The 25,063-nt window shown below is 43.2% G+C and overlaps 1 protein-coding gene across 1 annotated transcript in view; it reads left to right on the forward strand.

The window, feature by feature from the left end:
* The window catches only part of LOC147684257 (putative cation-transporting ATPase 13A4), a 301,484-nt gene that overhangs the window by 145,658 nt on the left and 130,763 nt on the right, over window positions 1–25,063 (forward strand). Inside the window, exons 14-17 of the mRNA XM_086944654.1 lie at window positions 7,789–7,939; window positions 14,582–14,665; window positions 16,413–16,569; window positions 22,978–23,095. Of these exons, the coding sequence (XP_086800780.1) occupies window positions 7,789–7,939; window positions 14,582–14,665; window positions 16,413–16,569; window positions 22,978–23,095 (510 nt within the window). The remainder of the gene's footprint in view (window positions 1–7,788; window positions 7,940–14,581; window positions 14,666–16,412; window positions 16,570–22,977; window positions 23,096–25,063) is intronic.

Genomic DNA, 25,063 nt, shown 5'->3' on the forward strand with positions numbered 1-25,063 from the left:
CGCCTGATGGTGCCCCTAGGTACAAAGAAGCATTTGTGAACTGAGTGCCGATGTATTACAGTCAGTACAATTATGGCATTCCACATGTCCTTGCATCTCCTTACACCGTGTCACACTGTTTCCTGTCTTGTGATTCTGCACTGACATATTTGGCTAACTCCTGCTGACTACATGTACCATGGTGCTTGTCTCTTGTATGTTGGTGACAGTACAGTGCTGGTGTTTGCCTATGCATTGTGTCTAATGGGGAGGTGTCTGGTAGGGTGTGTCATGATGCGCATGCTTCTTACCTGTAGCTGTGGCCATCGCAGTGCTGTCCAGGGTCCCGATCCCTACAATGCTCTCCCTCTCGATGGTGCTGGAGACAATTTCCTCCAGCTCGGTGAGGGGTGGCGCCGGGTTCTTGCCTCCTCCGGTGAGTCCTGCCTGCCTTTGGAGGTCGGCCAGCTTCCTCTTGGTGAGGCTGCGGAGGTCATAGAACCTTTTCTTAAGTTCCTCAATGGACCTGGGGGTGACTCCAGCAGCATTTACCTTCTGGGCGATGTCTGCCCACAATCGCCTCTTGGTGCTGTCTGGCACGTTGAGGGACAGCTTGCCAAAGAGCTGGCGGTGCACCCTCACCACCTCCTCAACCAGCACCTGTAGTTCTGTGGTGGTGAATTTGGGCTTCCTCTTTTGGGAGGACTTCTGGCTTCCTGCCTGATCTGCCATATTCTCTTGCTCCTGCTCAGTCTGCAACCTCCTTCTCCCACTGCTGCTAACTGTGTGTTGGGCTCAGGCAGGCTTTCCAGAAACTTCTAGAAACTTCTTAATTGGCTGCACCTGCCAGGGTTGCCACTCCCTGTTTGGGTGGGGGAGGGGGAGCCACCTCATTGGCTGAATCGCCTATTGCCGAGTCTGCTTTTACCGATTCGGTAAAATCCGAATCGGTAAAATCCGATTCGGTATTATCCGAATCGGTAAAAGCCGAATCGGGTCATGCAATGCATTCCTATGGGCTTTTTCGCCATGGGTCTATGATTGCCGAATCGGTTTTTACCGAATCGGCTTTTACCGATTCGGTATTCGCCGAATCGGAAATATCCGAATCGGTGGTAGCCGATTCGGTATTTTCCGATTCGTTGTTGGCCGATTCGGTACTTTCCGATTCGGACCGAGCTGAATCGGAACGTACCGAATCTCATTACCGATGCCGACCGAATCGGTCTTCAGTCGGTATTTTTTTCCTACATCTCGTTTTCCGATTTCAGAATACCGATTCGGCCCGCCTCGGTATTTTAAAATCGGAGAATCCCGTTTACCTACATCGGGCCCATAGTTCTGTCTTCTGGAATTGGTTATTTGTAATACCCACAGGAAAGCCTGCAGAGTTTCACATAATTTAGTTTATTGTGAACTGGGCGTGCTCGACTGGTAACTGGTTTTAATGCCATCTCACCATCCAGCACACGGGCTTCCAGACACAAGTTTCTCTGAGAGACAAAGCTGGCTGCCATGATCAGCGAATGCCTATTTAACTCTGGCGGTCTGTCCAGAAAACTATGTCCCACCCTAGTTAAAACATGACTTTGGAAGGTGCTGTAAGACGGTTAGACAGCTGCCCCAGTTCTCCTACCACAGGGCAGTGATGCTTTTATCCACCACTTTATATCGTTTCGAAGTGTGGTGGACTCTGTTTTTTTCGTTTTCTCAAATGATAAGAGTATAAGAGTGGAATGCCTTTGGTTGTATTCATAAACCAACCCTAGCTGTCCATAGAGTGTGTCTGCTCACATGTTCTCAACAGTATGATGTATCTTCTACTTTCCTAGATTGCTTTGTGCATAGACAACCTCTAAGAGGCCTTTTCAAACAGAATCCACCTGGGTTTCTTGGTAAGATAAACACAGCCAACTTCTCCCAACCACAACATTAATTCAGCACCTACATGTAAAACCCTCACCAACAGGGAAATGTACAAAGAACAAGTGAGTGGGTCTGTAAAGAATCCATATGCTTCATGCAACTAAATAGGACATGATGATGGTGTTCCCTGTGATTTGATTCTTAATCACATGTGTGTCCCACTGTTTACCTCAATTATACTGTACATGGATGTTACATTCTCGGGTCATATGAATGGAATTATGATTGTTCCAGTGAATTACAGTTCCTGCTAGTGCTGAATTTTATAATCACTGATGTCCAGAATCCCAAAATGTACTCATAGTCAAATGTATGCATCTATACTTCCATAACTCTATTTAGCCATTTTTGGTTAATCCCATGAGTATTTTAGTGTCTACAGTATTTTAACCCTACAGGCGACGACATGCCTCTGGCTGGAAAAACACATAGGGCTAGATGTAGGTAACAAGGAAATACTGATTCCTTAATACTGAATCCTCCCTACATCACAAATGCCTAAATACCGTTCTGTAACGCTGAAATTTAACAAATTTCACCGTTACCAAACGGTATTGGGCCACCTACATATGGCCCACAGTGATTAATATAAATCTAACAGAGGGACTTGTGGAAGAAGAATAGTCACATACACTTAAAAAAAAAATCATGAACTCATTAACTCCTTAGCTGCTAAGGCTTTTTCCACCTCAGTCCATCCCAGTGCTGTGCCCTAGTTTAGATGTTACAGCACTTCTTATTCTGTTAACTATGGGTATATTGGGTAGTAGTAATTTTGTGGATCTCCCCGATTCCCTGACTTTTTTCACAGAAATGCAAGGAAAATGCATAATTTTAGCCAAAGTTTGATGTTTGCGAGGTATTCTCTATTGGAACATGTAGTGGAATCCGTGCAAGCTGAACCATCCTGAACTGCTCGATCTCTGTGTTTCAGAAATGGAAGCATTCTAGGGTTCCCTGGTTGCCGGTTGTCGTGGAGCCCAAATAGTGCAGCTTTCACCATGGCAAGTGAGAAAGAAATTGGGTTTTACATCCTCTCTGCCAGGACATATGTCAAAAGTGTGCCCACCAGAATCGTAATTCCTCTTCCTTGCCACATGGATAGTAATCCTAACGACTCTTGAAGAGGTGGCAAGATGGTTCTTCCTTGGTTTTTAAATATCACTTGCACAGATTGGGGTAAATCCCCCAATTTCCCCCTCTCGGAGGGGAGTCAGTGGGAAAGACTTTGAGGTCTGTTATGGGGTGGGAGCACAGCTCTAGGCATGGGTGAACACTGCTTTTTTTTAATAATGCCCCTGGGGTCAAGTGGGCTTATTGCCCCCTGGGAAGCAGATTGAGGGTAAATACCCGAGGGACGCAAAGAGTGCTCAGGCCATAATGCTATAATGCGTTGGTACATGGCCCAATGCCTGGCCAGGTCTGCACACCCCATCTTCTTTTTACCGTTTTTCCTTGGCATCGAGTGGGGTGGGGGGACAAGAAATGTCTTTCCTAGTATATGCTGGGGGAGTCTTGCTTAGGGATTGCAGCCCTGGGACAACCCCTAGGCAGGAGTTAATTTGGGAGACATTGACCCTTGTTCAGCGGTGGTTCTCCTGCACAGATTGGTACTCAAGGACAGACAGTTATGCCCAAGCACCAACCAATGTGAAAGTAGACAGCGCCTAATGACGCTGGCTGATTTTTGTTTTGACAGTGTGACATCAGCACATTGCCTGCTCATCACTGGACCAAACAATATCCTTCGGTGCTTGTTCATTTGGAGGTGAGAAATCTCATCCAACAAAGATTTACTGATTGTTTGATCAAGATGAAGAGCACTGAAACTTCTCTTGGAGAGCCTTGAAAATAGTGCGTCTTTTAATAGAAAACACTCATCAGCCATGGCTCTCATTATGAGATGTAGGTACAGGACTATTTTTTTGGGTCAGAATGATCATAGGTCGCTCTAAGTCTTGGTTTCATTCATTCATTCATAAATCTTTATTTCGGTAATTTGTTACCATAAAAGATAAGTATACAATTCATAAATTGTTAAAAATATAAAACAGTAAAAACATAGAAGATACTTCAGAGTCCAAATGACAGATTCATTAAAGGAGGGACTCACGTTCCTACTACAGTAAGAATCAGTGTCCAGCCTTAAAACACTGACTTCTCAGAACCCACATTGCTCCTAGGAATTTGGCCACTGCAAAGACAATCTGGTCCGACAAGTCTGTTTTCAACACTCTAAACGTGGCCAGGCACCCTGCAAACCCCAGATTCCTGCATACAGGGACAATCCATTTCTTGCGGGATGCGCGATATGCCGGGCAGAAAAAAATTATATGCAGCTCAGATTCATTGGCCACTCTGCAAGCCGGACATATACTAACTGCTGGTTCACTCCACTTGCTGGTTAGAACTCGAAGTAGAAGGGTCCCATGTCTCCATTGCAAATAGAGTTTCCTGAGTAAGGCAGGATATAGGTTGTCCAAGGCTGGTTCAAAACTGTAAGTGGCCTTGATGCGTAAAAAAGACTCCGTGAGTGTCCCAAGGTTTTGCCGACGACAGAGTGCCGCTAGTTTGCTGTCGTAGTAAACCTTTGCCAGTCTCTTTTTGGGGATTAATGGACAAGCAGATGAGGGCTCAGACCAGAGTGTCGATAGGCCTAAACCCTCCAGCTCAGTTTTGATAAATTTAAGCCATTTAATTTTCCCTGCGTTAGGCATGGCTAGCACCTCCTGAAGCCCCTGTCTATAGGTAATCAGTTCTGGGACTGCCCACAGCCTACGCCAATACATCAGGGGACGCAGTGCCAATTCTTCGCAAGAGGTCGCAGCCCTATATCTAACCTTAGTGGAACAAGGGGCGTGCTGGGCGGAAGTGCTACCATCCGCCTAATAAACGTATTCTCTTCTCAGACCAGGTCTGGAGAGGATACGTGACCCCAAAGCTCACAACCGTACATGGCCGCGCCCCTTGCCTGTGCCCTGTAGATCTGGAGGGGTGGGCCAACGGGTTTATTAGAAGATATGTTTTTCCCATAAGCTTTAGGACCCCCCCCTTGTGCTGAACCAATGTGAGTAGTGCTTTCTCTTGGTGTGTGCACCAGGTCATATTCTCATTTAACATGACTCCAAGGTACTCAAAAGTTTGCACCCTTTCAAGTCTACTTTGCCCTATGGTGGGGCTAGGTCGTAGTTTTGGTGGGGGATTAAAAAACATAAATTTGGTCTTTAGGGTGTTGATTTCTAAACCGTGTTCCCCACAAAAATCCACAAATCCATTCAAGACGCGCTGAATCCCCATTGGGGTCTTTGAAAGCAGCAGGGTGTCATCAGCGAACATAATCGCCGGCACCCTGCTGCCTGCCAACTTCGGAGCGTCAGAGTTGGTGACCCCATCCAGGTGGGTGATTACCCCGTTGACGTAGAGGCAGAACAGGGTTGGTGCAAGCACACAGCCCTGCCTTACCCCCCTGTCAACGGGGAACCGGTTTGACAACGCCTCCTCCTTACCACACCTCACCTGAGCAAAGTTGGCAGTGTGGAGACGAATAATCATCTCCAGCAAGCCCTTAGGGACCCCCAGTTAGGCCATCACCTCCCAGAGTTTTCTGCGGGGAACCAGGTCGAAGGCCGCCCTCAGGTCCACAAATACAGTGTAGAGGCTGCCACCCTCCAGCTGTACCGTTTTCCAAAAAATGAGGGCGAGCCGAAAGACCTGGTCTATGGTGGAGACCTTCCTTCTGAACCCCGCCTGGAGTGGACTCAGAATGTCGTATTCCAACATCCATTCCGACAGACGATCCAGAAGTAGCCTGGTGAAGAGCTTCTGGGAAACATCTATCAGGCTTATTGACCTGTAGTTGGCTGGGAGCAGAGGCGAGCCCTTCTTAAAAATAGGGACTATCTCTGCCCCCAGCCAAGTTGGGGGGATCTTCATGCCGTTCAGGATTTCATTGAACAGCAGCCTCAGATACGGGGCCCAGATCTTGACTTCGTGCCTGTAAAGGTCCCCTGGGAGCTTGTCTAGGCCTGGCGCCTTACCAGCAGCGAGGCCCAGGATTGCCGTAGTGAGTTCTTCCAGAGTGAACTCTTCCATTGGGGATATGCTTTCATTGGGTTGGGGCATAGCAGGTTCCAGTAGGTTCCCCAGTTGATCCTGATCGGGCGCACTATACAAATTTTCAAAATGGTCCTCCCACACAGCGGATGCAATATTTGCGTCTACTGCCGCTATGGGTTCAGCCGAACCGTGCTTGACGATCTGCCAACATTTTTGGGCATCTCGAAGTGCAAGGGCAGCCAACATTTTGGACCAATTGTGCTGGTCCCATTCTATTTTAACATTGCGTAGGGTAGACTTATAGACCAACCGCTTTTCCCTAATCTTGCTAGGGGTGTCCCGCATTTTGAGGGATTCCAGTAAATCAGCCTTTGCTCTCCTGCATGATGCACTGAACCATGAGGCTCTTCTCCCCTTGGCCCTTTTCATCCTGGCCACAGGGTTCAGTACTTCTGCCAGGTTGGAACAGAGCTCGGAGTGAATATCCCCAAGAGGGGTAAGCTTCTCGGGGGTGGGTGACTGTGGGATGAGGTCCACAACTTTTTCAAGGGCAGGGACCACAGCTGCATATAGCCTCTGGATGCTTTGGGGGTTCTCCACTAGTCTAGGCCATCTAATTCTACGTCTGTTGCTAGATGCAACTAGACCAACAGGGAGTACTGTATTTCCCTCTGTGATAGCCGTGGGCATTCCCTGAACAGCGAACCTCAGTGACAATACATTGTGGTCACTGTCAGTCCTTGTGACTACCGTAAAGTCCCTCACTTTGGCCTAGTCCTTCGTTGAAACCAGGATATAATCAATACGTGACTCATGCCCTGGTCTATTGAAGGTTGGCTGGGGTGGGATATCTCCCTTGAGCCACCCGTTACAAGCCCTCAGTGAGTGGGATAAAGTGAAAGATGTTATTTGGGTGGCTAATGGTGACCATAATTTTACTGGTGGTCCCGTCAAGGTGGGTATCTCCCAGAGATCATCCTCCTTGCTTGTTACCCCTTCCAAATGATCCGGAAGGGGCTCGTACTGGATGTTAAAATCCCCCCCAACTATAAGTGATGGACAGAGGGTGGCAGAGTCAAGGAACAAGGCTAGGTCCTCAAATGTCCCCGAAGTGCCCGTTATCCCAACCGTTCTAGAGTATACATTTATTAGTGCTATACTCATTCCAGAAGCCCACTCCAGAACAACACATTGAAAGTCCAGTGAATTGGTTTCGATGTTTCTCGCCCTGCATTCAAGATGGGAACCCACCCAGATCAACAAGCCACCAGACGGTCGGCCCTTCCCACCCCATTTTGCTGCAATCTCAAAGGAAGCATACCCTGTGCGGGACTGGTGTTCTCTGGCCCACGTTTCCTGGAACAGACATATGTCATATTCCTCTATAAATTCCACCCCCTCTGGTGAATCTAATTTATTGGCTAACCCGGCAACGTTCCAGGAAAGTATCGAAACTGTGCTGAGAGCCCCTGCCTTATCGGTAGTGTTAAAACCCAAGGAACACCTGCTTGTCCTACACTGGCTGTACTTGGGGCAGGACAGTCCCTCTGTTGTCAACGAACATGTTACATGCAGCGCCTCTAGGAGGGGGTTATCCTTATTATTTTGGCCAGCTGGGCCTAAATTGGTTGTTTCATCTTTTGTGAGCTCAGTGAGTTTACCCCCCACGCAGTTTGGTTTCACTTCTAGTAGACAATCAACTAAATCAATAGCCAGATGTTACAATTCATATAATTTTTAAATCAATGTGTGGGATTTGTTTTCTGCATTTTTCCCAACGGATACAAAGTTGATACATTGCTTATCTCTGGTTTCTTTTTGCCCCAGTTTTCAGAAAGTTCACAGGTTCACTCATGCTGATGCATTACCTTGGAGCCCACTGTTAGCTGCCCTGGCCAGCTGTCACTCACTAATCTTTCTGGATGGTAAACTGCAGGGAGATCCACTGGACCTCAAGATGTTTGAAGGAACCAATTGGGTAATGCAGAATAATTAAGATATGCAAATAAACATTGGTGATTTTGGAATCATACATCAAAAAAAGAAACATTAGCCTTTGTTACAAGTGGGCAGAAAACATCAATTACAATGCCATTACAACAAAAGCTTAAAAACACATGCAGCTTTACAACACAATTTTTTTTTGCCATGACCTGCCTTTACTCCACATACCATTAGCATGCCTGATCTAAGTATAAAAGTAAGCGTATTGTATGTATATGCATGTGTGTACACAACAACAAAAAGAGATACAGGGAGAAATAAGGAACCACTCTTAGTCCCCGGTTAAGTTTATGCAAACAAGAAAAGAGTTTCTATGGTATACAAAGAACCACACAATTGCACTTTTTTTTCACCTTTCACATTCACATCCCTAGGTCAGGGTGAGCCTTAGGGTGCTCATACCGCCAGGGTTTAGTCCACTTTTATGTCCTGACAAATGCCTGGTAAACTTACACCGTTTAAGGCAGAAACATGTTGACTGATAGTAGAAGTTTCTGGAATTAACCAAACAATTAATTTCGGATTTTTTTCCAACACTATATTTTAATTATGTCCCAGTGATCAAGTAATAAATAATTTTTTGAAACACTTGAGACATTTTTATCTTTCACCACCACTAATTAGTTTCACTTCACGCCTATACCCACAAAAAACCTGCTCCGCAGTAGACCTGGTGTCGCAGCACACTGGAGAGGCACTCGGCCTCTTCAGTGGGGGCCGACGATGAAGCATGTCATGAACCAGGTTGGTGAGTGAGGGCTTTCCTAATTGACCTGAGCGAGGCCAGTTGTATTTTTCTTTGCTCCATGTGTGGTTCTTTGTATACCATAGAACACTCTTTTCTTGTTTGCATATGCATGAATGCATACATATTTTTGGATGGGAAGAGCATTTTTAGGGTTTAGGGTAGGTATGGGAATTTGGGTGGCGAGGGCATTTTTAGGGTTTAAGGTGGGTATGGGTTCTTGAGTGGGCATGAGTTTTGGATGGCATGGGAATTTTTAGGGTTTGGGATATGGGTATTGGGTGACAAGGGCATTTCTAGGGTTTAGGAATGGTATTGGTTTTTGGATGGAAATTGATTTTTTAGAGTTTAGGGTTGTTTTGGACTTTTGGTTGGCAAGGACTATATGAATGTTTAGTGTGGGTATTGTTTTTTGGGTGGCAAGTGAATTTTTAGGGTGGGTATGGGTTTTTGGGTGGCAAGTGTATTTTTAGTGTTTGGGGATATTGGTTTTTGGGTAACAAGGGCACTTTTAGGGTTTATGGGGGTAAGGGTTTTTGGTTGGGAAGGGAATTTTATGGGTTATTGGTGGTAATGGGATTATGGGTGGCAAGGGCATTTTTTGGGTCTAGGTTGGGTTTGAGTTTTGGGTGGCAAGGGAACCTTTAGCGTTTATGATGGTTATGGGATTAAAGGTTGAAGGTTTTCTTAAATTGAATGCGGGGGCCGCACAGTCCCCCCTCACAGCCCTGGGGACCACCGCCTGCCCAGGGCAATATCCAAGAAAGGAGGGGGGCAGGGGGATAGGGTCCCCAGGGCCCAAATCAGCTGAAACCAGCAAGTTGCTGGAGACCCTGCTCCCTTTCACCTCCACTCTACAAACACGCCTCCTGGAGCTCTACTAGTTGGGGGAGGAAGTCCCCTTGACTGCTGAGGGGACAACTACCCCTCCTATTACCTGCAGTAAGTCCCATACAGCAGGATTCCAGAGGGGTCCTCACAGGCCAGCCCCTTTCTCTACCACTCTGGAAACACGCCTCCTGGCACACTACTGGCTGGGAATGAAGTCCCATTGCATGCTTGGAGCCCTTGACGTCCAACAAGCCTTCCGGTTACCCCCAGTAAGCCACACACAGTGCGATTGCTGAAAACTGATCCAAGGCCCCTCCCAATTTCTCTACCACTCTGCATACATGACTACTAATAACAAAAACATAGAAATTCACTTAAAATACCAAAGGTTACATTGACGTCATAGTTAAGAAATAGAATTTGAAACACCTTCGAAATTCACTGAAAAAATCAAAGGTTACCGGGACGTTATAGTTAGGTTTAGCTGTCACTCATACACAACCAGTGAAATTCAGCAGTTATAGTTACCTGAGCTAAAAATAACTTATGGCCCTGAAAGCACTGCTTCTGATCTCACATATTACATTACTCATTACATGGTCAGTGACATCACTGATGGCTTCACTAGTGACATCTCAAAGGATATCACTGAGGACATCATTCAGTGAGTGTAATGTTTTTCAAGAGTTTATGAGTGTTAAACATATATACTAAGCTACTACAAAACTTTAATTAGTATACTAGGTGTACTACTATTAGTGATACTACTTTTAAAATATAATATGTGTGTGGCTTATCATATATGTGTGTGAGTGGGCATCTGAGTGGCTATATGGGTGTGTGATTGGGTGTATGAGTGTCTGTATGGGTGTTTTAAGTGGGTGTGTAAGTAGCTGTGTGGGTAAGTGAGTGTCAGTATCAGTGGTTGTAGTGGTGGGTGAGTGGATGTGTCAGTGGCTGTATGGGTGGGTGAGTGGGTGTTTGAGTGACTGTATGGATGAATCAGTAGATGTACAAATGGCTGTATAAGTGAGTGACTGGATGTGTATGTGCGCTGTATGGGTGAGTAAGTGGCCCTTTCAGTAGGTGTTTGGTTAAGTTAATTGGTGTGTGAGTGTCTTTATTGGAGAGTATGTGTTTGTATGGATGAGTGAGTGGATGTGTGATTGGTATGTAACTCGTTTTGTGGGTGTGTGACTGAGTGTGTGATTGGTTGTATGGGTGAGTGAATGAGTTTGTTTAGAGGCTGAATGGGTGAGCGAATGGGTGTTTGAGAGAATGTACAGGCAAATAAGTGGGTATGTAGTAGCCGTATGGGTAAGAGTGTGGCTGTGTGATTTGCTGTATGGGTGACTGACTAATGGTATGAGTAGATATATGGGTGAGTGAGTGGTTGGGTGAGCGAGTGTATGCATGGTTAAGGCACATGTTATAAAAGTATGCGTGGTACTGACACGGTTTTTGTAATGACTTGTGTTGTTAAGGCATGCATTATAATGTCATGTGTGGTTTCGTCATACAACCCATGTGGGCTCCTATTATGGCATACATCTGAATTATTAGTTTGCCTTTTTGTTATTGCACCCCATCCATTATGGGTGTGATAAATATGCACCCCCAGTTTCATTTAGGTAGGGCAAACCTGCTGGAATTTAAAGTAAGAACACTGGTGACTAATTAGTGGGACATTCAGAAATTGGTGTGATAAGCACTAAGGACCTCATGTTCCGCCCTTTATTATTGGCCAACTTATAATAGGTGATAATAATTACACCCAATAAATTCCAAACATCTCACATCAATAATTGAGCTACTTGCAATGAGTGCCATAGTTGTGTATGTATGACATATAACTCATGAATGAAACAATTTGAAATAAGATAAATTTCACTGAATACATTGGTCACATCAGCTAGTACTTAAAAATGTGAAGAAAAGTTGATCCATTTCAAAAATGCACATTTGCAGTATCAGGAATTCTTAGAAAAAAAGAGCTTACACATGTGGAAATGTGTGCCTCCTTGACAGATGTTCTGCTTGAGGAAGTGCAGGAAATTGATGGTAATAGGTGGAAAAAGCAGGTATGTGGTTGCCTTACAAAACTGTTTTAAAACCCACAGCAAACATTTGGTGTGAAAGGGCTTCCAGCTTAGAAACTAGAATGTTTCCAGGCCCCTCTCCTACCCCTGCATTCAATATGGTATTGGATCAAGGGTTTAGCCACAAATACATTGTTTTTACTGGAACAAAACAAAATAAAAGACAGTGGCAATGCACTGATTCGCCCAACCTTAAACCTAGTGGATTGTCAACCAGCTGACAACCCTCCAGGCATAGGGGAGAGAAGAAAACTTGCCCTAGGAAAAATAAAATGCATTGGATCAGGTAAACAATTTGCTTCTGATGCACTTATGTTTCCAGCAGTAAAAGCTGGTGGCAGTTATGAGTTTGATGTCAATAAATTGTACAGTGCCAGATGTTAGCATTATTTTCAATCTAAAAAACAGGTTTTCCTTGTTTTGGATGGTACTAAATGAAATGCTACCCACAGCTTGTTTCATAGATAAATGCAAATACCCCTGACACAAATCTGCCTATGCAATCTGGAAGGCACATTATAGTGATCTGCAAAACAGATAGGGGCATATTATCAAGACAGGCGATACAATTATGTGAAGGACATCTAACATGGGCTTCAATTGGAATTCCATAGAGCATATTATCAAGCCTATTTAGCGGCGGTTTTGTGCATATAAATACCCAAAATGAAAATTTGTCATTCAGTGTAATATTTTAGCATGAAATATGTCCTTGCATCAATTTGCACAAAAAATAGCTTGAAAAACACAATAACCCGGAGCAATAGTTGATTGCATTCTGGTTGGTCACATTGTTCCTACACTCCTATGCCATATTTTTATAGTGCCTTAATCAGAAGGGAGGGAAGAGGAGTCGAAGTCCATTCAGTTCCCCTGTTAGATATTAGATAATCAAAAAGGAATGGACACTGGTATCTACTATAACCATTGGTTATTTTTGATAACCCTCATAGACGCTCTGATTTTTTCGATGCAGTAGATATCTTTTTTCCGCCCCATCCGGCGTCATGGCATAGTCATCGGGCTGTCAAAATGTCGTGCTATATGCCTGCCTCACCCGAGGCAACCTCTGGTAATGGTAGAAGTGTCCAGAAATTTTAGGGACCTCAGCAGAGGAAGGAGATAGAAAAGTGAAGGTTAAAAAAGTAGCTTACCAATGGAAACATTTTATTAAAGAAGGTAAGTACTTTAGTAAAAAATGGTGATTTATAGGGTAACCATGCAACTAGATTCCCATATGTCTATACGGGTAGGTCAACATGTTTCAGCTCCCTTTGGCCCAGCAGGGTCTGTGGAGCTTTCGTCAGGACAAAATACAAAAAACGATAATGGTACTCACACAACTTGTGTAGTTTCCAAATTTAAGTATGGCAGTCTCATACTAATTTTCCTGCACTGTGAAAACATAAATTAACAAAATGTATATCATTGGTCAATGTTAATGTAATGTAGACATACAGCACTACATAGTTGCTCACAATGTGGAGCGTGCATCTACTAGTATGCACTCAGACAGTATAGAGGAAGGGAGAGAGAAACAGCTAGTGATCCTAGTGGAAAGCACTGGTTAATGACATCTCTTGTATTTCTGTTCTCATAATCTAGAATCTAGGTTTAGAGAAGGTAAAAATGTCAAGGAACTCTTAACAAATATGTGGTAGTTAGAGAAGGTAGGTACCACATATTTGTTAAGAGTTCCTTGACATTTTTACCTTCTCTAATCCTAGATTCATATCATGAACTCTACACCCATTATGAGAACAGAAATATAAGAGATGTCATTATCCAGTGCTTTCCACTAGGATCACTAGATATTTTTCTCTCCCTTCCTCTATACTGTCTGAGTGCATACAAGTAGATGCACGCTCCAGATTGTGAGCAACTATGTAGTGCTGTATGTCTACATTACATTAAGATTGACCAATGATATACATTTTGATAATTTATGTTTTCACAGTGCAGGAAAATTAGTATGAGACTGCCATACTTAAATTTGGAAACTACACAAGTTGTGTGAGTACCATCATCGTTTTTTGTATTTTGTCCTGACGAAAGCTCAACAGACCCTGCTGGGCCAAAGGGAGCTGAAACATGTTGACCTACCCGTATAGACATATGGGAATCTAGTTGCACGGTTACACTATATATCACCATTTTTTACTAAAGTACTTACCTTCTTTAATAAAATTTTTCCATTGGTAAGCTACTTTTTTTACCTTAACTTTTCTATCTCCTTCCTCTGCTGATGTCCCTAAAATTTCTGGACACTTCTACCGTTACCAGAGGTTGCCTCAGGTGAGGCAGGCATATAGCACGACATTTTGACAGCCCGATGACTATGCCATGACGCCGGATGGGGCGGAAAAAAGATATACACCGCATCGAAAAAATCAGAGCGTCTATGAGGGTTATCAAAAATAACCAATGGTTATAGTAGATACCAGTGTCCATCCCTTTTTGATTATCTAATATTTTTATAGGGAACAGAGCAACTGGTGTAACGCCGTAAACTCTGGAAATTCACATAACAAGCATAGCGAAATTCCCTAAATTACATGAATTATGCCAGTATGAATACAATTATGCCTTGGCCTATTTTTTACCTCAGGGTATTAAAGTGGTGAAACCTTAGCACAAACAGTATTAAGTGTATTTACAAAAACATCAAAACAGTAAAATAATATTGACACAGACTTTGGGACATTATTCAGCACAATTGGCCTTTTCTTGCCTCATAATTGTGTCCGTTCTTCCATTGGGCCTGTTTATAATTAGTCTGCTCTTTGTGGAACTTGCTTGACCTCACCTTTTATTTCTTTGCCTTGGAAAGTCAAATAGCACAGTTGACTTATAATAAAAATTCTAAGTATCTTCTCTCTCAAATGTTTTTTGCTGCATGTTGATATTTTCCATGTTGTTCAGTCTCTTTTATTTTTCTTAGACTATTGAGAACTGCACCACCGATAAGGACAAAGACGGCTCATCCTCAGGTGTGGAGATCAAGCCAGGACCCAGAGCTGCAAAGGTAGTCTATTGTTTCTAGCCATGCACTTCCATTCTGTTAGACCCTACTGTGGAAGGCACCTGCTAGCTGTGTCAAGCAGACTGCTTAGAGTGTTTGCACTGACTACTGATTTTTGCCTACATTTGTGGGAACATTTACTAGGATTCCTAGTAAATTAGTATTAGGATTAGTATGTCTTTAGGTTGCTTTATTACATTTATTAAGTGCTTATTTTTGATTAGGAAGAGGTAGGAAATTCATATGTGGAGCCTAAGTATTATGATTTATGATTTAAAATCATCTTCAATAGAACAGTCGGAATTAAGTTACAATTTTGAAAATGGTACTTTTAGAAAGTTCATTTCACTATAGGGCAGCCCAATATATTGAAAGGTAACAAGCTGACAAAGCAATCACTTGTGTAAAGGAAATATTCTGGAGATTCTGCTACAGTTGTTTGTAACAAAAGGTGACAACATACAATGAAACATACCTCAATTCAACAAATAGTTTGTAACGCAAAAATGAGAAAAGAAGAGATACATACTAGTGAAAAATTATTGAAAACTTCATTATATTTGATAGGTGTGGTTTCAAAGTGTACACATCATAAAGTTCTATAACAACATTAATCTAGCAAATCATATTTATATAATTAAGCAATCAGAAAATAATGTCTACAAAGTCCACTCTGAATTCTATCTATTCACCACAAAAGTTGTACAAAATCAATACAACAGTTAAGGTACAATAGTTGCACCTGGAGGGGGTAGGGGGTGGCGTCAAGCAACCGAGTCTACAATAAATGTTGTTGTCAGGGACACAGGCTCGAGCACTTTACAGTTAGTTGTTGTTCGCTCTCCAAATTTCATCCTTTTGCTGTAGCTTTTTGCACACTGGGCAACTTCATTCAAAAAAAGAAAGGACATCTTAAAAATATCACTGGCGAAGACAAGGGCTCAGGGAACTGATGAGACAAAAGTGCAGGGAAAGTTGGGTATTTATGGAGGTCTTTTTAACAATATGATGATTGTGGGCTCTTTTTCATTAAACCTGTTTTAATTGCAAGTTTCAAACAACTGAACAATAGAGTCATTCATTCATTCATTCTCCATCCAAGTACAACTAAAGTATCTCCCCCATCGTATTGATCCATCCTTTGTGGTGGACTGATATAATGCAGGATTGATTTGTCAGGTCGACCAGCGATGCACCCTTGACAGAGTGAGGAGCAGGTTGGCTCCTCTTGATTTTCAGAGCAGTTTTTTGCCACAAAATGGCTGTCACCCAACAACCCAATTTCTCACAATAGTTTATAAACACAAATTAATTAGTTGGTGTTTATGTTTACACTGAGCACTCATGGCCTGAAATGTCTTCAGAATTAGTAAATTCGATATATAGGTTGATATTGTATACATTTGTTTGATTTCATCATGTTTGCGTCTGAGTCCTTACATTCCTGGCACTGAGTATCTGGCAAGTCAATAGCCAAAAAAAATTCATTTTGAGAAGAACAATGGATGTTTATATTTTCTTTAATTAGGAAAGTGTAAGTGAAAAGGGCAAAATGCATCTTTTAACTCCCTCCTCCTTCCACATGCAGTATAATGAAGGAAATTTAAATTGTTCCAATTTTTAGGTGAGATTTTCCACTAGAAGTAATCACGTACCTTAGTTGCAGTCTTCTTTAGAATGGTAACTAAACAGATATGCATTGCATCTCTGCATTAATGGATGACTGTATTGTTATATGTTTTTATCAAAGGTGCCAGTTGATGGAGTTGCCATTATGCACCAGTTCCCATTTTCCTCCAGTCTGCAGCGGATGTCTGTCATCACCCGAGTGACTGGGTCGAATGAGTTTATGGGTTTTATGAAAGGGGCACCAGAAATGGTCACCAGCTTCTGCCTGCCACAGACAGGTAGGTGGACTTTCTTCCATGGGACAGTCTGTACAAATGGGCAAAGGGTAGCAAGTCTCTTCTTCTGTACTTTTATCTACAGATTTAAACATATTAACAATGCATTATACCAAAGTATGTTATAAGAACAACAGAAAGATAGAATTATAGTATGTATGCTTTTCTCAAGCTAAACAGTTTTCCATTCCAAACACTCTCTGCTTGTTACATATCTCCATGTTCTATTAAACGTTCATCACTTTCATCTTGAATTAAGTTATTACTGTATAAATACCCTGAATAATTCGGCACAATTGTTCTCTGATCAGGACTTTATTAGTAGTTAATATCTTTTGCAGAGGTTATTAACTGTTTTTATTTGCCCAACCCTTAATAAGAGGCTGGGAATAATTCCAAGAAGGGCAATTGACAACTATCAACCCCCTTCAGCATCTGGGCAATAAAGTTGTTAGTACCAGATGTCCTTAACCTCAGCCTCACAAGTACAAATGCACTGACGTTCTCAATTAACCTCCAGTCCCTGCTACTAAACAGGTGCAGTCCAAGGCAGAACGTCACTTGATCTCTCAAAGGTCAAATAATTGCCCTGGAGGTCACACATTGAATTTGTCATGGGGTACTTCCCCTCTTTTTCCATAAAGTATTGTTTTCGCTTAATAATTTAGATTTTATAATAGCATATTAAGTAAACATGCTGTGTAACACTAAATTGGGGTTTGGCTTCCCCACACTATTCTCTTATATTCCTTACCATTGCCCTCTGTTGTTAGTCTTGAGGTTCACACACCATACAATGTGGCTTCCCACACACCCTGGGCCCTGCCTCAAAAGTACAGAACAGATAACATTCCATTTCTTTCATACATTGAACTCTCAAGACCAGATTCACAGACCTTTTTTTTCATTAGAAAGTGTGTCTTAATGTCAGTAAACTGGGATACGTGTGCAGAAGCAGTATGGTAGATAACACAACTCTAACCTTGATATTGTCGCCATGAAGATGAAGTGGGAGATTGTAAAGAAGGGGCCTTCAGGGAAGAGAACCTGCAAACCATGACACACAAACTAACCCTGATTAGGACGATAAAATGTAGAGAGTACTTGACATAGGGGAAGTAAATTATCATACCTTTAGTCCTGAGATTTCTATGCCTACCAATGGGATGGCATATGTTTCTTTCATGGATCAAGGTTGAGGGAAGCAAAGTGGGCTAGAAAGAAAGGAGCCTGAGGTGAGACCCAGTAAAGGAAGAACAGAGATCAAGTATCAATGTTCAAATATGCAATTAAACAACTTTCAGTTCTCTAAGAAAACATTTGTTCCACCTGCGAGCTCTCTGTAGCAAGACTCTGTATTTATCTCTGGAAAGGCCTGTCAAACAGGCTTTCATCATGAAGCAACAACCACAGCTAAGGGTGAAGCAGCTCCTTCACAGGAGCAAAGCTGGTAATGCAGGTATTATTTGTCCTGAAGATTGCTGACTAGGTTTGTTCAGGTTCTAATTCCAGAGAATATCTCTAAATAATGTTTTAACTTCAGACTGTGCAATTTTTTCTCTAACACCAATTTCTGGCGAGAGCTACTTGGGTCAAAAATCCTAATGATATCCCAAAAAGATGTAACTTCAATCTGCAAGAGATTCTGCTATTATAGGGCGTGACCGACTCTCCAGTTGAGATTCAGTCCGGGACAATAATAAACTAAAAGTTGAACTTATCTCTCTCCTACAGCATGTGAAACAAAGCCATGCAAGGTCTCTTCTCTGAAGACTCACTCTATAGAGGAAGCTGAGTGAAAACCCTGAAACTGCTGGAGCGTCACGGCAGGGATCCCACTGCTGGCTGAGAGTCTCAGTAACTGGCAGCTGGGAAGGTGCGGGGCCTCTCTTCATGGACAGACCCTGCCCAAGATGGCTGTTCTGGATGTGCAGCACAGCAGGGTAATATTTGACCCCAGAAAAAGTGGCATGAAAGTGTTAGAGGCCAATGGTTGCCAATCAGCAGTGCAACACACGAGGAATGCAGTTGGCGACCAGGCACGGGGTGCCCCAAGTGTGTAAACCAACTTTGTAAACGTGACAAGCTTCTGACAGTGGGGTCCTGACTCTTAGAAAGTAAGACTCACTAAAGCTGTACAGATACCTCTAGGTTTATAGGCAGCCAGGTCAACTAAAATCCTTCAGAGAAGCCCAACAAAGTTTTCCCTGAAACCTTAGTGCCAAGACATTTAAAAAAACTTCTATCGAAAGAGAGTCCTATGAAGAAGGGCTCTTGATGTCCTCGCTGACTTAACTCCTGCATCTAATTCAGAGGTGTCACTTTTGTTCAGTGCACTAGAAAGTAACATTGTGCTACCTTCATGCTAGCATCTGCCACCTGCCTCAGGTATTTGCACATATATGCACTGTTTCAGCTGCTTTTCATAAATACCATTTATCAGGAAGCATTTATTATTTTTAGTGGTTGTAATTCATTCATCTCCCCTGGATCAGGAGAGTCCTTATCTGAGGGGTGGTCCTTGAATTGAAAGTAAGAGAGATGACAATAGCTATCCTCAGTCAATGGACGCACTGAAGGCAATGACAGAGAAAAAGGGGCATTCCTCCCACACCAAGAAGCTTGTTTTATTGCTGTCCTTCTGGTTCTGTCACATGACTCTTGTCCCCCCCTCCTCTCAAGACCCTGGTCACAGGGAGTTATTGGAAGTCATCAGTACATTCAGGTAGGCTCGTTGTGGGTTGTGTGTAAAACACAGATTTTGCAACAAATGCTGCAGAAAAGTAAACAAAGATGGATCAAGAAAACTGGGGCAGAAACAACATAGAACGGAAATCTAAGTCCAAATGTAATCTTCAAAAACTCAAGACCCTACAAGAATGCTTGCAAAGAGCACAAAGCAGTCAACACAAGGCTCAGCCTACCCAACCCATAAAACAAACACTTTTGTCTCTGCATAAAGCATGACCATTGCTTTTGTTCTGCAAGGACTTGGGCAGGCTTTCGATATTTGTGGAACTGCCATGGGAAGGATAGTCCATTTTATCTGCTTTGCCTTAATTTCAGAGTCAAGGGAACAATGGAACAAAACACTTGTCCTCTCCAAAGACATGTTCAGCACATCAACAACAACAAAATACTTCTGAATGACATCATCACCAAAAATCTGATTTATCCCAGGTTCGTAATATGACCATCCTATATCTAGAGGGTCTAGACATTATCAGGGAGTTATCTGAGAATCTGCAGCAATATTGTTACATTTCTGTGGCAAAAAAGATACAATTTGGATAGAAAAATAAGAGAGCTGTGGAAACCATAGTGTTAATGAAGGTACCTATATTTATTTCCTAACATAATTAAATTATTAGTAATACGATTCAATGAATTTCTTAGGGTTTCACAAACATGTGTATCTGCTCTTTATGTCACTCGCTCTGTCTCTTCCAGACATAGCTCTTGTCCCCAGGGTCTCTGCACACTCCCACACCTTGTCTCACCTGCATGCTGTATGATTGATTGTATACAAATGCCATACTTTTTTGTTGCTACTAGGAATACATCTGAAATTCCTTGTCATTTGTTAAAGTGCTTCTTAAATGACTTCATAACTGTTATGTCATGTCAATATGTAGAGTACACCAACCACCCCTGAGGGTATCAAGGCGCTGAGCAGGTGTGTAATCTTGTGATCCTAGTCATATTATTCGAAGTACCAGGTGTTCCGTATCTTATGAAATTCAAGTAGCAAAGAGGAGGTTCTGATGTGTTGTGGTGAGCTGTAGGAGAACAAGCAACCTCCTGCTCTGCTTTTGTGAATTTGGGGGGTTACGCAAGTGAATCTGAGGCTGAGCATAAGTGGCTGGATGGATTGTGCAAGTACATGCAGTTGTTGAGGCATGCCGGTCCAATGCTATGTAGGGCTTTGTAGGTGTGTGTAAAGAGTTTGGACTGGTTGCACGTTTGAATGGGGAGCCAGTGAAGCTGTGGTGAGGAGAGATGTGGGTCCAGCAGGGAAGGTTTAGTAAGAGTTTAGAGGCGGAAGTCTGTTCAGGAGCTGCTTGGATATTTCGGTGTACAATGTGTTGCCATAGTCATGCCTGCTTGTGATGAGTGCTGGGGTGACAGTCCTCTGGTGCTCGGTGAAAGAAACTTGAAGATTATCTCCAGCATCCACTGGACTTGGAAGCAGCCAGTGCTCACTCGTTTGACTTATGCCATTATGTGGAAATGATCATCCAGGATGGTCACCAGGTTTCAGGCGTGGTCGGTGGCCTTTGCTGGGATCCTAGTTCTGATGATCTCCTGGTGGCATTCCACAGGGAGTTCCTGTTTCCAAAGAACAGAACTTCTGTTGTGTTGGATTTGAGTTTCAAGCAGTTGTTTCTCCTTCATTCTGCTAACAAGGTCATGCAGTTGTTGAAGCTGGCACTCGTGATGGTATCTTGTCTGTCGGGGAGGGGATGAATTGGGTGCTGTCTGTGTAAGAGATGATGGTGATACCTTGACATCTGAAGATGTTGGCAAGCATTGTCATATAGTCGTTGAACAGAATCAGGCTGAGGGATGATCTGCGGGGTACTCTGCATATTCTTGTACTTAGATGTGAAAGGATGCAGTCTGGCTCATCAGGTTCTTCCCGTGAGGAAGGAGCAGATCCAGTTAAGACCTGGTCCTTGAATGCCGGTCTCGTGGAGACGTCTGATGATTGTTTTGTGGGAGACTGTGTAGAATGCTGCAGAGAGTTAGAGTAGGAATAACTGTGTCTCCTCAGTCTAGGAGGGTCATGAGGTCATCTGTGGCTGCGATAAGTGCAGTTTCTGTGCTCTGGTTCTTTCTGAAGCCTTATTGTGTGTTACCGATAGATGATGGAGCTCAAGGTGGCTTGTGAGTTGTTTTTTGATTGTCTTTTCTCTCCATTTTGCTGGGAAGGGAAGCAGGAAAATAGGATGGAAGTTGGACAGTTGGCAAGGGTCGTCTGAAGGTTTCTTGAGGAGGGCATTGACCTGTGTGTGCGTCCAAACTTCCAGGAAGGTAGCTCAGATAATGCAGGAGTTAAGGATGTCGTTCAGTGCTGTACTGATTGGCAATGCACTGAGGTTATGGATGTGTTGAGGGAATTGATCTATTGGCGTCCCAGAGTAGACAGTCTGCATGATTATGGCTGTTTCTCCACTTGTAATAGTATTCTAAGCAGGCAGGTGATTGTCATGATTGGTGAAGGGCAGGTTGTCGATGGGTTCGCTTGGGACTACTTGGTGTGGAAAGTTGCTGTAGATGTTCAAGATTTTGCTGTTGAAGATGTTTGATAGATCATTGCACAGTCCATTATAGGGGGTGATGCTATTGACAGAGGGTGTCGGAGTGGTGAAATCTTTGATGTTTATAAGGATTTCTTTGCTTCTGTTGGAGCTCCCTGTCATGCGTTCAGATACCACTCTTTTCTTGGTGTCTCTAAGTTTCTGGTGGTATCGTCCAAGTGCAGCTTTAAAGATGGTTCTGTTAGATGCTTGCAGCTGTGTCCACTTCATCTCTAGCTGTTTGCATTGTCTGTTGGTGTCCTCAAGGTCCTCAGGATACTAGTTTATTTGCTTTTTGGTTCTTCTCTGCTGAGTTTGATTGGTGCAATGGAGTCTGTGCAGTTTTTGATCCAGTTGTTGAAGTTGTCTATATCTATGTTCATGTTGACTGTAGGGTTCGCCCATGCTGAGTACATTGAGCCAGTCTCAATCAGAGATTTTGCTCCAGCTGCAACTGGATAAGCTGACGTTGGTGAGTTCATTGAATAGTGGTGAGTATATTTGGAAGTAACTTGTGGAGTTGTCAATCCATGTGAGAGGTGAGGTTGAGTTGAACTTGATGCCATCAAAGGTGGCAAAGATTGGGTCTCACATGTCTCAGACAATGTGTGTAGGTTCTCTGGCAAGCTAGGTTAGTCTGATGGTAAATAGGCATTCTATGTATGCTGTGAAGCAGGCCTTGGTTCTATCTTTCAGGTAGAAGTTGAGGTCCCCGAGGAGTACGAAGACTTTGGAGTCAATGGTGAGTAGGTTGATATAGTTTGTGGTGTGGTTGATGAAGGAAGCTCAAGGTCCCAGTGGTTGGTAGATGAGGGTTCCGCATAGGGTGACATTTTTGGAGATTTGAAGTTCCATGAACAGACTTAGGTCCCTTGTGGTCACTGGAGCTTAAATGTATATTTTTTAGCAACCATGAACTATTATAATATTGTGTGGTGAGCTCTAGGTAATTAAGTTAACTGTAAAGCTCTTTTCCTGCCTTTTGCCTTGTTTCAGGTAGAAGTGTTACTAAAAAAGTCATTGCTTGATATAATGATTAATCAATTATATGTGATTATGGGGTGAAGGTAATGCTTAGTCATTCAATTCCTGTTTAACCTTTCCCAAACAGTGCCTTTAAACTTCTCAAGTGAGCTTGAATATTATACTTTGCAAGGGTTCCGGGTCATTGGACTGGCATACAAACCCCTGCCCACAAAGCCAGACTTTGGAGTGGACAGTTTCACAAGGTAAGGTAGAGGACTGCAACTCTTATCTTATGCATGGGAATTCGTTCCATTATTAATCAAAAACACCCTCCTATGTGGATCACAAATAAAGAGTGACATTTGTTTTTAAAACATCACTAACTTTGCAAAGTTTACTAAAGTTTGAAAAAACAGTTGTTTACCGATAATCTTGCAAACAATTGGATTTGCTGAGAGAAAGACAATTCACTAGGGAAATCTCTTAGGACAAAAAAGACAACAAATGTTAAATTTTATCGCAGTGGCCTATATGCACATCTCCCAATTCAATGCACCCAGGCTCACCCATGTCCATGGACCTTCCTCTTTCACCATCAACCCTGGGGTGGCCCAAACAAGGACCATATCTGTCCAGCCCCTCAGGACACAGACTACAGCCCTGGCGGGAGCAGTCAGGATCTGAAAGTGGAGTAGGCAGGGTGAGGCTGCCAACAAATCTCCAAGCAAATACCATATGCCCTATACAAGCTACACTGTAAAATACTTTGTTCCCCTATGGCCTGTTGAGGGGAAATAAATGAATTGGTGTTATATTTACCTAGATGAATGTGGTAGAGAGGTGTTGTAGCAAAGCCCATGCTGTGCAAAATACAGGTTCAGCAACATCCATGTTTTTAGTTTTGATAAAGCAGCAGGATTTTTCTATGGTGAAACTCACTCTGGCTTGGTGAAGGCAAAGAGAAGGTGGGTGGTCATGTGATATAACATACACTCTGGCTTGGTGAGGGAAAGGGGAGGGGTGATGTCATATGCCATGATGAACCAACGGCTTGGTGAGGACCAAGTGAGGTGTGAAGATCACATGCTGCTGTGAACCCAATGAATTAGTGAGGGTCAAGGAAGGGGTGGAAATCAAACGTTGTAATTCATTCCTAAATCAGCAGGGGAGAAGCTGAGAAGGGTTTAAAACAATAAGCCTATCATGCATTTTCCTTGCAACGTCATTGGACACTCAGCCCCTTCACAGGGTCCCAAATCCTCCAGCTCATTGCCTTCCTAAAGCATGCTTCAACTATTTAAAAGACCAAAGATAGGGCTGTCCCATTTAAGAACCCCAAAGTAATGATACAAGGAGTTTGTGCATGTTCCTGCATGGTATTTTGTGCATGTGTTAAAGAAACAATCATTTAATTAAGTAGTTTTAAAGGGATTTAAAATGACCCAAGAAGTGTAAAATACATGTAAAGATTATGGCTGTATAATAAAAAAAGGTATTCTATCCCTGAGGACATCAGGACACCAGAGGACCTCATCGCCCCATCAGCAGTTCACCAAGAGGCGCATTTGCTGAGTGGTGTAAAAAGGGGCGTGGTCTTGGACTACCTCTCCGCAGTCCAGCTGTATGACGCTTATTGGAGGTACCTGGTGGGCTAGTTGGCCCCAGGGACCCTCAGCATTCAAGGGGACTTAATTTCCCAACTTAGAACGCACCAGAGGTGCATTTGCAGAGTGGTGGAGAAAGGGGCGTGGCCTGTGTCCACCTCTCAGCAATCCCACTGTGTGGGGCTTACTGGAGGCAAGAGGTAGGCTAGTTGGTCCCTAAATGACCGCCAGCAGCAAAGGGGACTTCAATCCCCATCCAAGAGTGCACCGGGGAGTGCGTTTGCAGAGTGGTGAGCAAAGGGGGCGTGGCCTGTTATGAGAACTTAGCAATCCTGCTTTGTGGGACTTACTGGAGGTAATAGGAGGGGTAGTTGGCCCCCAAGGTTGTCGTTGGGGGACAACTACCCCTCTTGTTACCTTTAGTAAGTCCCACACAGTAGCATTGCTAAGACGTCTAAGGAGGACATGGCTCCCTTTCTCCACCACTCTGTTTAAGTAAATGACCTCTAATATAAAATATAATGCATGCACCTTTGGAACATCATGTGTGTCATGTTTATCAGTTTGCGTCAGGAAGCTGTGCTCCGTGATACTGTCTCTATCTGTGATATTTTCCCCTTTCCTGCC

This window comes from Lissotriton vulgaris, chromosome 11 (genome assembly GCF_964263255.1).
Source record: "Lissotriton vulgaris chromosome 11, aLisVul1.2, whole genome shotgun sequence".
Lineage (NCBI taxonomy): Eukaryota > Metazoa > Chordata > Amphibia > Caudata > Salamandridae > Lissotriton > Lissotriton vulgaris.